Source organism: Peromyscus californicus, unplaced genomic scaffold (genome assembly GCF_007827085.1).
Source record: "Peromyscus californicus insignis strain IS unplaced genomic scaffold, ASM782708v3 Scaffold_4__1_contigs__length_199733344, whole genome shotgun sequence".
NCBI classification, from domain to species: Eukaryota; Metazoa; Chordata; class Mammalia; order Rodentia; family Cricetidae; genus Peromyscus; species Peromyscus californicus.
The window spans coordinates 101,429,941-101,444,878 of record NW_026294562.1 but is presented as its reverse complement, the minus strand read 5'-3'; the positions used below and the strand labels follow the sequence as shown (position 1 = coordinate 101,444,878).

General features: G+C 37.9%; 1 protein-coding gene across 3 annotated transcripts in view; it reads left to right on the top strand.

Annotated features, from left to right (window-relative positions):
- The window catches only part of Fchsd2 (FCH and double SH3 domains 2), a 210,499-nt gene that overhangs the window by 177,134 nt on the left and 18,427 nt on the right, over window positions 1-14,938 (top strand). For all 3 annotated transcript variants that reach the window (XM_052714083.1, XM_052714084.1, XM_052714085.1), the window contains 2 exons: window positions 967-1,071; window positions 7,528-7,689. In XM_052714083.1, coding sequence (XP_052570043.1) covers window positions 967-1,071; window positions 7,528-7,689 — 267 coding nt within the window. The remainder of the gene's footprint in view (window positions 1-966; window positions 1,072-7,527; window positions 7,690-14,938) is intronic.

Here is a 14,938-nt window from a genome sequence, read left to right as displayed (position 1 = left end):
GTGCTTTAAGGAGAGTGAGGTCAGTCTCTGCAGACATGACAAAGTTTGGTACAAGCATTGAGGAAATGATGTATCATTTTTTTTCTCCCTACAAACAAGATTTCTTAAAAATAGTTTGGAAAAATATGAATTTATGGGGTAGTAGTGTCTTGGTGTATAGAATATGTGATGGATTTGTTACGTAAGCATGAGGACTTTGTGTTATTTTACATTGTTTTATAAGAATACTGTATCATCAGGCAGGTGTGGCAATGCAATCCTGTAATCCTAGAACTAGAGAGAAAGAAGCTGGAAGATCAGAACTCCAGGCTAGCCACCTAGTAAATTTGAGAATAATGTGAACTTCATAAGACCCCTTTTTAACAACACAAATACACTACACCTATCAATTTTTTAAAAAAAAATCAAAGCTGCTCTGTCCCCCTTGGGGTTGTAGACTACTTTATCCAGCATGTCCACATTGTCAACTGTACTCACATGTGAGTTACTTCATCACCATCTGTTAGCAGATGAGCTGTCACAATGTCACAGTGCTAGTGTTCAAGTAACCCTAAATTTCACTTAATTGTGGCCTTATCATGCAAGCCGTACTGAGGAGGTGCCAGCTTATGATCCATCGAAGGGCAGGTCAACTCTGGTGCCATGTGCAGTACTGTAGGTCACATTGGAAACCATAGTAAATACAAGGTTCCGTACTGCTGTGGTTTAGGGTACCCACTGACGTCTTGAAATGTGTTGTTTTTGAGATCCAGATGCGTTGTTATTGCATGATTTTGTAAGTTGTTTCCATCAGGGCAAGCTAAGACAGGGACTCTGTTTTACAACTTTCAGTTTATAAATTAGTTAAATAAAAAGTAAATGTTTAAAAATGAGTCGTGGCTTTAGCCACTGAACCCTTTGGAATTACCTAAATGCTCAAGGAAAGAACACAAGAACAAAAACCGTCATCTTTATTTTCTTTGATAGGTTCTAAATGATCTGGAATGTCATGGAGTTGCTGTATCAGAACAAAGTCGAGCAGAGCTGGAACAGAAAATAGATGAAGCTAGAGAAAATATCCGTAAAGCAGAGGTAAGGACAGCTGCCTGTTATAGCATGTCACTCAGTTCTAGGCACGGTGTCACAGTTTAACATGCACCTTTGAAACTGAGTTTCTACATGGGAATTTTAAGTTGAAGACAACAAGCCATCTGTGTCCACAGAGTCATAAGACCTTTTTAGGGTTGTATAGCTATGAAACCTCCTACATGCCCCCCCACAAAAAAAGTTCCCATTATGTTACTCTTCTGTAGAAGGGGGAAGTTGAAATGAGAAGCAATGAATTAGTAGTTTACATAGGGTAAACTTAAGCAGTTGGATAAGATTAGAGTCAAGGTAGCAGTAAGAAAATATGGTTATGGAAAGGAGATAAGCTGTGATTGGAGCCAATTCATTGAGAACTTGTGCACACATGTTGAAAGCAAATGAAGCAAGAATAAAAAGAAAAGAAAAGAACCAGATTATGTTCTTGTTAAGGAGGCATAAAGTGAAGGCTATTGAACAGGGTGGGCACACAGAACCAGAGGAGCTCTGTCAGCACAGAGGTGGAACTTAGTGGAGTAGTAGCCAGTAAGTGGTATATGATGAGTCACAGTGAGAGAAGCAGGACAGATGTATGTCACTCAGACCCACCAGGCCAGATCTGAACCAAAGGATGAGATAGGAAGGAAGCACACCTGAGTTTGAGATTAGGAAATGTTTTCTTTCTGGGAGTCAAGCATATACCCTACGGAATATCTTATAGCATTGTAAGAAGAGAAAAGATTCTAGGTGAGGGCTGGCTCAGTCAAGTGCTTGCCATGCAAGCCTGAGAACCTGAACTCGATCCCTAGCACCCATCTAATACCAGCACTGGGGAGGTGGAGACAAGTAGATCCATGAGCTTCTAGGTTCAGTGAGAGGTCTTTTCTTTCTTTCTTTCTTTTTTTTCTTTCAAGACAGGGTTTCTCTGTGTAGTTTTGGTGCCTGTCCTGGATCTCGCTCTGTAGACCAGGCTGGCCTTGAACTCACAGAGATACGCCTGGCTCTGCCTCCCAAGTGCTGGGATTAAAGGCATGCACCACCACTGCCCAACCAAGAGGCCTTTTTAAAAAAAATAATGGTAATAATGCGTTATGTGTGTTGTGGTGCTTGCCTTTAACTCAGTACTCAGGAGGCAGAGGGAGGCAGATATTTTTGAGTCCAAGGCCAGCCTGGTCTTCATACTTAGTTCCAGACCAGCTAGGACTACAGAGTGAAACCTTGCCTCAAAATAATAATAATAACAACAACTATAATAATGTGGAGCTAAATCAAGGAAGATACCCAACATTGACCTCTGGCCTCCTTGTGTATACCCCATATAACGAATGCACACACACATGAACACATACATACATAATGTAACACACAGATTCTAAAACAACATCTTTAGGGCATCTGAATAAGGAATTCTTGTACTAGTTGAGGGTTCATCTAAACTAGTGACTTTTTTTTATATTCTTTTAAAAGTTTTAAGAAAATGGTTCAGTAGTTGGGTGATGGAGAGGTAGTGTAGGTAAGCACAAGGAATGTAAGCATTTTTGAGCACTGTCCCATGGAGGTGCTCTGAGTCAGAACAGACATGCCATTTGTTCTTGTACCCTCCTCTATGTTATTCCTGGCACAGTCTGAACCTCAGGCTTCCATAGAGAGGAGAGCAATGTGTGCAATGAATAGCCTTTTTCCTCTCTAAACCCAGGGTCCCAAGGAAACCTCTACAAGGTGTTGGCCAAATACTGTTGGCAGGCAGTTGCTGAGCGGTAAACACTGGCTTGTGGTGAAAGAGTTGTCCTTGTTCCTATCCACACTGGATGAAAACTATTAGTGAAACAGGAATGACTATTTTAAGACAAGTCTCAAAACTTTTCTGAAGGGATGTCTTTATATTTTCCATTTCCAGACTCCACCGTGGTGTCACTGTCTAGTATCTTAACTCCACCAAGCTGCTCCACTTCACCCTGAGTGTAGCAGTAATAGGTCACACAGTCTTCATTTAGATTGAGTGACCTACTATCCCTTTCAGTATGCCAAACTCGCTATTTGTTAGTTTAAAACTAAAAATATGAAGTGAGAGTTTTACAACAGAATGTCTTACCTCTCCTGACACAGGCAGTTAAATCTATAATCTCAAAGATAATTTTCTTACTAAAAATGTAGAACCATGATATCACAGCCATTATCTTAGTTTTAAATATCTGTGAAATTGTCTTCAAATGAGCTCTCACTTAGTTTCTACTTATTGGATAGTCAAAAATAGCCATGCTAAAATTAGTTAGCAGATGTGAGGACATATTTTATTAGGGCAACAATTGAAGGATTGTCCTATTGAAGTTTTTGGATAGACTAGATCACTGAACTCTTCAAAGAAACTGACTAATCAATCCACTGTTTTTCCTTTTCCTAACTCGTATTGTTATTTGCATTGTTTTGTTGTTGTTGTTGTTTATTATAAATACTTTTCCAGAAGAGAAAAACACTGATTAAAATTTTATCATATTCTTCATGCTTTCTTTGTAATTCCTACCAATATGATTGGTTCCCTCCCTTGTTAATCAATCTGCTTTGTCTAGTCTCTTTTCTGTGTGGTTCCATGCCATTTTTATTGCTGATTAGAATAAGAGCTGTTGTATACTCTGTAATAGATGAAAGAAACTTTTTCAGTGAGAAGAAACTAAAAGTTTAAATACAGAGACTAAGGATTGTGTAGTGATTGATTAATTCTTAAGTGGCTGGTTAATTTGAGGCAAAGTCATATTGATTAATTCAGCTATTTAATGAGTGCTTCCTATGTGCCAGATGCTTATAAAAAGATTAACATCTCACAATAAGCCATTATTACATTGTTATGATTTCTACAATTCTCACAAGAATATTTACATTAGCCATGGTATTCTCATCAGCCTCTAATTAAAAATTAGAATGAACTGGGCATAGTGTTGCACGCCTTTAAGCCCAGCACTGGAGAGGCAGAGGCAAACGGATATCTGTGAGTTCCAGCCTGCTCTACAGAATTAAGTTCCAGGACAGCCAGTGCTACACCAAGAAACCTTGTCTCACAAACAACAAAAACAATAAAAAATTAGAATGAGACAATTGTTTAAATAAAACATTAGTAATCATATTTTTATCCTGGTTTTTTTTAAGTATTTGAATTTTTTGTAATGCCTTTTGTCACCCACATACACATGCACACATATAAACACACATTATCTGATATACATAATTGCAAATTAATAATTGAGTGTTATAGCATTAAGATATTAAATGTAATTTCCTATAAATATATACATTAAATATATATAATATACAGATATTTGTAAAAGAAAATGAGAAAGGAATTAAAACATCTCACTACAAAAATGAGAACCAACCTTGGGCTAGAGAGATGTCTCAGCAGTTAGGAGTACTTCCTGCTCTTGCAGGGGACCCAGGTTGCTTCCTGCCACCCTCATGAGGGCTCACAATCACCTATAGCTCTGATTCCAGGGAATCTGTTGCCCTCCTCTGGCCTCCAGAGGCTCCTGCATGCATATGATGCATATAAGCTCACAAAGACTTACATACTCTCTCACACACAAAATTATATAGTAAGTAAACCTTTAAAAATAAAAACTAAACTCAAAAGAAAACAGTACTTCAGGAAGGGAGGAATAAAAAGCTATCAGCATATACAAAACAAATAGCAAGCTGACAGAAGTAATCCTTCTGTATTATTAATGACTTTAAATATAAGTATATTAAATTCTCTAACTAAAAGACAAATCAGCAGAATAGATTTTTTAAAAATGATACAGGGGCTAGAATCAAGAGCACTTGCTGCTGTTGCAGAAGACCTGGATTGGGTTCACAGCACCCACATGGTAGCTTACAACTCTCTGTAACTCCACATCCAGGGAATCCAGTGCCCTCTTCTGACATCCGTGAGCATTAGGCATACATATGGTGCACATACATACATACATACAGGCAAAACATTTATACACATAAAATTTAAATAAAATCTTTTGAAAATATGACTCAACCATATGTTGTCTATTGGAAACACACTTTAAATCTAAAGACAAAAATAGATGGAAGAAGATATTCCATGCAAATAATAACCAGAGGATGACAGTCACAAGTACTGCATAGTTGTACCCAAAACAGTTGAATTCATGGAGACAGAAAGTCTAATTGTAGTTATCAGGACTGTGGAAGGGGCATGGGAAACTGTTATTTGGTGCATAGAATTTTAGGGTTTTTTAAAAATGTTTTTTAAATATTTATGTATATGAGTATGTTTTATCTACATGTACATCTATATACTAGAAGAAGGCATCGGCTCCCATTATAGAAAGTTGTGAGCTGCCATGTGGGTGCTAAGAGTTGAACTCAAGACCTCTGGAAGAGCAGCCAGTGCTCTAAACCGCTGAGCCATCTCTCCAGCCCTTAGTTTAGTTGTATCTGATAAAAGTAATCAGGAAGTAGATGGTGTAATTGTTGCACAACAGTGTTAATATATTTAATACCCACTAAACTGTATATTTAAAATAGTATATGTATGTATATACATATATGTATGTAATAATAATGAAAAAGGTTCTGTGGCTGTTGTAATTATAATTAATGAAGAAAGATGCTGTGGCTGTTAAAGAGAGCAAGGAGGGATCTATGGGAGGAATTGGAGAAAGAAAGGTGTGGAGAGAAATGTTGTAATTATATTATAATCTCAAAAATAGGAGAAAAATAGTTATCATAGAAAATTTTATTCTATATACCATAATAAAATATGTCTGTAATCCTTGCAGTTGGAAAAGGCATTAGGATCAGAAGTTCAAGGCTGCAAGTTTGAGGCTAGTTGGGCTATGTGAGACCCTGTATCAGTCAATCAATGAACAAATCTTACTGTAAACTAGACTACTTAATGTTGAGGAAATAAAATACACTTGTTTCTCTGCATTAGTGGTCAAATGACTTACATTTATAATTTCCACAAGTGTGTGTGTGTGTGTGTGTGTGTGTGTGTGTGTGTGTGTGTGCGTGTGTGCGTGTGTGCGCTTACGCGCTTACGCTTGCTTTTGTCATTTTATGAGTACTTGCCTATGGTTTAGGAACAAAAGCCAGAAAATAGACAATTACTCTCCATCTTGAATTTGGCGAAGAACAACTCTTTATTCTCAAGCTCTAGTGTTTCTGGCAGCTTCATCATGATTTAATTTAAAATCAAAAGGACTGTTTATTAATAGTCACCAGTGGCAGCCAAGTCAAAAACAAAGCTCTTAAAGTTTATACTGGAAAATGTTGATTTCACTAAAAATAAATATTATTAAGCATTATTATTTAAAAGAAAATACTTTATGTAAGTGTCATTGAATGGCAGTCTTTCAAGATTAATTTCACCTAAAATTCTAAGGAAAAGTATCTCCTTGGAAGAGCAGTATAAGTGCTTTTGTGTAGGAATTCATTCAGAGATGATTACTAAACATGTGTTAGGAGAATAGCTTTGAATGTCTGTGTCCAGTGCTAAAGGAGGCTCAGTTATGTCCAAAAAGTAAAGAGCTAAACAGCTAGGTGTTTAATGCCTTTCACATTATAACTAGATCTACACAGAGTGCTTTAGGAATAGAGGGAAGGGTATGATGTGCTGCCCAAGAAAGGAGAATCATTAGAACAACCTTCACAGAGGGATGTTTTAACTGACCCTCAGAAGATAAGCAGCCATCCTAAAGCATGTAAAGGTGTCAACCAAGCAGGTGGGATTGTGATGTACTGGAGGAGTGTGTAATGATGTGAACCATAGGAGGCCATGGGACGACAGAAACGAATAGTTAGTTCAGAGTGCAAAGTCCAGAGTTGGAGCTGGAGAGATGGCTCAGTGGCTGAGAGTACTTACTTTGCTTGCAGAGGACCCGGGTTCAATCTCAGCACCCACATGTTATCTCACAACCATCTGTATCTAGTTCCAGGGGATCCAATGCTTTCTTCTAACTTCTTCAGGCTCCTGCACTCATGTGGTGTGTATACATATACTAAGTAAATAAATGTGTTTTGTTTTCTTTTAAGAATAAAACATAGTCCTAGTCCAAAGTCATAGCATTCTAAAACAAGGGATAACATGATTAGAGTTTGTTTAGAAGACTACTGAAGGTGCTGGATTTCAAAATGTTCTAAGCCCTATTCTTGGAGCATTCTCATCTCTTCCTAGTCATGTTCTGTTTTATGTGTCGTCAGTTCTGTGGTCTTGCAGTGCAAAGTGCAGCAGGTGTGACTGAGTGATAGAGCACATGCATCACATGAACAAGGAGAAGGCCCAAATTCCTATTGTTGTGTTCATTTCACCTACTCCGTTCTGTAGGTGAAAAATTAGTATACAACAGTTGCTGGTAAATATCAAGTTGTTAATAAGTTGGAAATAATTTAATCAGTGTGAAGGGAAATTGCTTTGATCTTCAACCTTACTTGTTTCATGGTTTTGTTTTTTTTTTAAAGATAATTAAATTGAAAGCTGAAGCCCGGCTAGAGCTACTAAAGCAGATTGGGGTTTCTGTGGACACGTGGCTGAAGAGCGCCATGAACCAAGTGATGGAGGAACTAGAAAACGAGCGGTGGGCCCGCCCTCCAGCCGTGACTAGCAATGGCACTCTACATTCGGTATGGTTTCTTTTCTTGGATTTCATGGACTGTTATTTGCTCTATAGCCAAACTTGGTGAAAATTTAAAATAAAAATAGTGGGAGGTTGTTTCTGTCACTTCATTTAAACTTAATATAGGAAAAAGAAGAGGGAGAAGAAAACAAGTGTGTTAGTGTTTTGTTTTTTCATACAGTAAAGAATACTTTGCCAACAATTGGGCTATTGGTGTCTGAACACCAAACCCATTATTCCATTTATAAGGTAAATAGCATTTTAACTGAAAGTAGTAGAAGAGAAAACCTAGTGTTTCTGAAATTCTCAGAGGTCTATTGATATGACGTGAACATTTGGAGAGCTGTAAAATGTCTTTTTAAAATGTAGGGTCAGAGGTAGAGAAACATGTCAGTAAAGTACTTATCATGCAAGTATGGGATGAGAGTTCAAGCTCCAGAACTTGTGTAACATAGCCAGACTTGGTGTCACATGTTTGTGATTCCTGTGCCGGGAAGATAGAGACTGACAGATCCTGGGGCTCCCTGGCCAGCCAGTGGAGCTAGCCTAATGGTAAGTTCCTAGCAACAAGAGACCCGGTCTCAAAAAACGTGGTGGGTGATGCCTAAGAAATAATATCCAGGACTGACCTCTGGCCTCCACATGCACGTGAATCCAAATGTACACTCACACATAAAACACATACAAGGCTCTGGCCAGAGAGGTGGCTCAGAGGTTGAGAGCACTGACTGTGTTTCCAAAGGACCCAGGTTCAATTTCTAGCACCCACATTAGGCAGCTCACACCTGTCTGTAACTCCAAGATCTGACATCCTCACACAGACATACATGCAGGCAAAACACCAATGCACATAAAATAAAAATAAATTAAAAAACAACAAAAACCACACAGACACATACAAGGCTCAGTCTAGCACAGGTTCAGTTTAAAGGTGAATTCAGTTACCAGGGCAGAGCTAGAACCCAGTGCAAGTAGGGTTTGACAGGTAATAACCAGCACACAGCTTGTTTTCTTCATAGAATTTACAGTGTCTGTTTCTCTTTTTTGTTTTCTTTTATTGTTTGTCATCCTCTCTGGAATATAATGGCCATGTCTTCTGGCTCTGCTGCACACAGCAAAGTACCATGGTACAGTAGATACGTAGTGTTTGTTGAAGGAAGAACTGAGTGGATGAATGGAAGGATGCAATAGTGGTAAATAAAAAGCTAACTTTGTTCATGATGCCTCTAATATTTGTGCCCTGCAGACGTTAGGTAACCTTGTTACATAAACTGGCCAGTTTTAAAAAACACTCCTAGAAGTTTTGTCACATTTTCTACATAACATTCTGATTTCCTAATGGGAATACATTTATATATTTAAAAAGACTGTATGGGGGGTTATGGTGTAAGAAAAAACAATCTATTGAAAGTTTATTTTATTTCATTACTAGTGGTAATCTGGCTTGTGGGGTTGGAAATCATGCACATCATATACTTGACTTTGAGGTTAGAAGAGCTTGTCCGGATGTCATGGAACATCTTCCTATTACATCTTTAAATTTCTCATCTACCTCAGGTTGTTCTGTTTTACAGTTTATGGTAACATCAGGTTTGAGGCACAAACTTCTTTGTGCTCTGTAGCAGCCCTGCTTTCAATCAGTCAAAATGACTATGCTTGAGTCAGCACCTTTTGAGGATGAATTACATTGAGCAGGCATATAGCCTCAACTTTGGCTTTCTTCCTACGCATATTAGAGGTGAATGGGACTTGGTCTTTCTTCAGTGTTTAGCAGCTGGGAGAACCAGCAGACCTTTATAGATCTTAGTGGTATATGACAGTATGTGACTAGGTCTCTCTGTGGCAAACTTCAGGTCATTTATGTCAAATTCATCAGCACACCTTGCAAAAAAAAATCACTCCTTTCTGGATTTCTTAGGGAATATTAGGTTAACCAACTCTTATGATCTCCTCTAATCCCAGAATTTTTTATTCTGTGACAGACTATCAGAAAACCTCAGTACTAGCTCCAGAAGAGTTTGGCCGTAAAGAAATGTCATCTGAAGTAGGCCTTGATGGACTTTAATAAGAGCTAAATAGAAGCTGTGCTTATGAGTCTGAAGGAAGCGAATAAATGAAATGTGCATAGGGGCTTCTAGACATCAGCTCATCAGGAAGTGTCAGCCCCTTGGAAAGCAGTACTTTGCAATCTTGTCCCACCTTCCCTACCCTCTAGCCAGTCTTACAGAGCCTGTATTCCCCTTTTCAGCTTAAGAGGTTATATTTTATGGAAGATCTATCAGCTGTATTACTAAAGGAAACCTTAAGTCATAAAATAGCTTAATGAGGTCCCAATATTTATTTAACCTTTTTCTTAAGCAACACTGAAATGATTCAGAGAATTTTTTACCCCTTCAAACTGATAGCTAGCTGGCTGAGGAACATGAGGCTGAAATACACATTCTGGCCACTAAATATTTTCTTCCATTGTAGATGCCAACAAAAGCATTAGTCATCTGGGGAACATGATGACTATCATAGACATTAACAGTATAGCTAAAGAGTGTCTCATGGAAGGTAAATGTTATTAAACTACATAATCTGTCTTAGAGAACCATACTTAGATGATAACTCTTCCTCCTGTCTCATGCTGTTATATAGAATATAGGATTGGGAGGAAGAAAGAAAAGAATCCCAGAATGTGGTGACACATTTAAAAAGAGATGCAGGGCATGGTGGTGTGCATCTTTGATCCTAGCACTCAGGTGACAGGTGCAGATGGATCTCTTGAGTTCAAGGCTGACCTTCAGCCTGGACTACATAGGCAGGACATCCAGGACTACATAATCAGACCCAGTTTGAGAGAGGGAGTAGGGGGACAGAGAGATACTTAGTTGTTGGGTAACTAGAGCCTACAGAGAGCTACCCAAGAATGGATTACTACCAGTGACATCATGAGCCACTGAATCACTCATCCCTCCCTTTTCTTATTGTCCTGCCTTCTCTCATTTAAACCCATAACTCAGTTTAGAGCCTAGCCCTTAAAATTACATAAACAAATAATAAGGAAGACTAATTTTGCATAATTTTTTTCAGTCTAATGTTCCTTGTTACTGGATAATCTTCGTAATCCTCCTTTTAGAGTCTCTGTGGTCATTCTATGTAACATTTGCATATATACAATTGTTCATTCATAATAAGTACGGCTTTTACAAGCATGCATTTAACCAACACAAATTTGAAATGTTTGGGTTTTTTTTAATTGCATTAGTACTGAAAATAGAGACTTTGATCAGTATACCTTAAGCATGTATACAATATAGCAACTATTTCTATAGCATTTACAGTCTGTTAGATATGCATAGGTAATATTTAATACTACACCATTTTATGTAAGGGACCTGAGCATCCATGGAATTGGTTTCCACAAGGGATCCTCGATACAGTCCTCATTGGATACTAAGAAACAACTAAATTTCTTTTTTCAATTTTAGGGTTGTTTTCTGTAATACAGATTCCCAAAGCGTGAGATTTTTATTCTTTCTAGTCTCCTTTTTTCCTAGATTTTCTGATTATAACTGACACTGTCTACATGACTTCCCTCAACAGTTATACTAGGCGATCTGACAGTCTGCTTTGCTATGCAGCCTCCCTAAGGATCTGACATTTGCAGAATTGCAGAGAAATAAATCCTGACTCCAGTCATCTTGAAGACTGTGCTGAATAATGTGGTTGAAAGGCAAGGAGACTAATACGCTTAACCTTTACTCTCCAACTGCCTAATAGTCCTTGCAGTCAAATAGAATTTGTTTTTAAAATATGAAAACCTGTTTGTGGGCTTGAGCTAATCCCAATTAAAAGAAAGAATGGATTTCTATAATGAAACAAATAGAAATTGTTAAAAGAATATCCTTGCAAAAAAGCTTCAATTGCTTTCATATTTACAGTACTTTCAAAGGGACAGCAGTCTTTTATATTGAAACTAGTAAGTTCTGTGCTCTAAAAAGCCCAAGCTTCTGGTGAAATTGACATTTCAAATTCTGGTAAGATCAGTTTAGTTTACTGCTTTCAGCCAGCCCTTCTCATGAGACCCTTTGCTGAGTGTTGACTATATCTAAGCAATCTCTACAGTTGAGAGAACCTGTCTCACTTGCCAGTAGCCAAGACCAAAAAGGGAGCGGAACTGAAAATCTCACTGAGAGAAGTATATCCAGCTGTATTATTACAATTCGTTGACTTGCAGCATAGCTATAGTACACTATTAATCCCACTAATAGGCATGTATACAGAGGAAAGTACTTGTCACCAAGCTTGGTGACCTCAGTGATACCTGGAACCCATATGGTAGAAGGAGAAAACTGACTTCTGAAATTGTCCTCTGGCCATTATATGCACACATACACAACACACACCCCCCAAAAAAACATGGTAATTTTAAAACATTGAACTCATAGAGGTAGAATTGAATAGTGTTTCCCTGAGGCTTGGATGGTTAGGAAGCAAGGGTGATGAGCATCAGTCAAAGGATACATAATTGTAATAAGATCAGAAGACTGAAACTCAAGAGATCTGTTGTGCCACAAAAATCACTATAGTAGAGAGCTGGGGAGATGGCTCAGTGGTTAAAAGCACATAGTGCTCTTCCTGAGGACCTGAGTTCAATTTTCAGCATGCAACAGCCTGTAACCCCAGCTCTGAGGGAATCTGACACCTCTGACCTCTGGGCACTTGCATTCATGTGCATATATCCCCTACACACACATGCACATAATTAAAATAATATAAATCTCTTTTTAAAAATCCCTACAGTTACCAGTGTATAATACTGTGTAAAAATACAGTGTTTACTGTATTTTTTCCAATGCTGGGAGAAATACTGCCAATGTTTGTTATCATATTCTTGAAAAAAAAAAAGTAAGGAAAGCAGATGTTATGTGATCTTGTCACAGAAATGTGGGGTTAAATAAAGTGTGCATGTGCATCTGAAATCACTTGAATGTCCAACAAAAAAGAAGATGAACTAGATAGGTTGGTACACATAATCTCAGCTACTTGAGAGGTTAAGGGAGAAGGGATTTGAGGCTAGCCTGGGCAGCCAAAACAAAATAAATAAACAAAAAAGGTAGTGATATTTCCTTTAAGTAATGGAATAATATGTAAATGTTATCAATATTATTGTTAACAATATTTTATGTGTAATGAGAGTTTTTAGGAAATTACTAATTCACATTTGTAAAAACTTAATTTTGGGGGAGTTTTTTTTGTTTTTGGTTTTTTGAGACAGGGTTTCTCTTTGTAGCCCTGGATGTCCTGGAACTCACTGTGTAGACCAGGCTAGCCTCAAACTCAGAGATCCACCTGCCTCTGCCTCCCAAGTGTTGGGATTAAAGGCGTGTGCCACTACTGCCCAGCTAAAACTCAATGTTTTATCCATTTTGATTTCAGTGGAATACAAAAATTAGTTTCTTCTTTTTAAAAGTGTGCTGGAGATGTAGCTGGGTTGTTAGAGCACTTGCCTAACATGCATGAACTCCTGGGTTCAATCCCCAGTACCACCTAAACCAAATGTGGTGGCATATACCTATAATCCTAGCACTTAGGAGATAGAGGCAAGAGAATCAAAAGTTCTAGGTCATTCTCAGCTACATAGTGAATTTGGGACCAACCTGGGCTACATGAGAGCCTTTCTCAAAAATAATTAAAATAGCGATAATACTACTAAAGTTCCTGTGACAGTTTCTTACCCATAGTCATGTCAAAGAATATTCATCTCATCCTCAAGATAAGCACTCTCCCCCCATTTTATCATCTAATGTTAATCACCACTAAAAGCAAGGAGTGGGGCTCGAGTGTTAGTTATGTCAGGTGTATTTGTACATTATCTGCATGAGAAGAGTTAGTTAATTAATATGTTACTCTGAGTGTGTTTACAGATGAACTGATAGGCTTGGGAGACTCAGTATCTCCTTAAAGTCTGAGTGAGGAGAGGTGACATTTGAACCCAGAAGTGTCTGCCTCTACAACCCCCAGACCTCATGCCCTTACTCTATGGGGTTTCTCTGTGTTCTTCTAATCTCTGTCATTTTAATTACTGTGTAGGTCTTTTTTTTTTTAAGTATCATTGGGTGTTTTATTTCCAGTGCCATTAGTGATTGTGTTAAATCTTTGTGTACTGTGTGTACATTAACTGTGTTAAATGTACAGTTGACATTTAAATTCCCAAGCTTAATTAGTATTTCAGCAGCTTTATTGAAGGTTGGAAAACATACATTCAATTGCACATGTTTAATGTATACATTCTGATATGTTTTGACATATATGGGCACTAGTAAAAGAATTGCAGTTATGACAGTAAGCATATTTATTATTCTCTCAAACTTTCCTCATTCTCTTTTGTAATCTCATTCATTTTCTATTCCTCAGTTAACCACTGATCTACTTCCTGGCACTTTAGGTTAGTTTGTATTCTGGATTTATATAAAGAGAATCATATCTACTCTTCTGCGTGGAACTTTGAAAACTCAGTGTGATGACATTGAGGATCACACGTTATTACTGTATGTTAACAGTTCATTTGTTTTTCATTGCTGAGCAATATTGCATTGTATAGCTGTAGATGTCTACTATCCTTCTACCCATTGTGGACATTCGGTTGTTCTGGGCTATTTTTTTATTATTATTACTTATCATAATTTTATAAGTCTTGAATTTGGGTAGGATAAATACTACCAACATATGCTTTTAACTAGGATATATAATGAGTATGTATTTAGTGTTTTAAGAAACTAATCCTGGTGACACGGGTCTATGATTCAGCTACTTGCAGGCTGAGGCAGAAAGATCACAAGTTCAAGATCTAGACTACTGAGTGAGTTCAAGGCCAGCCTGGGCAACTTACTGAAACCCTATCTCAAAATTAAAAATTTAAAAAGTGCTGGGGAAAGGCTGACTTTCTGAGACAGGATCTCCATTTATAGCCCAGACTGGCCTAGAATTCACTATGTAAACCAGGCTGACCTTGAATGTTCTACCTTCCTCTCTTGGGTTTGCTGATGCTGACCCTGTGCCCAGCTGGAGGCTGTTCTCCTTTTAATAGACTTTGATAGTTTGGCTTGGGTTTTGTTGTTACTGTAAAAAGAAATTGTTCTATCCAGATTACTGAAGTTCCTGGTATAAAGTTGTTATAATATTGTGATTCTCTGCCAATCTGGAACGTCTGTAGGCATGTCAGTCACCACTCTGTTTCTGCTGCTTCTGTCTCCTGTTTTTTTGTGATC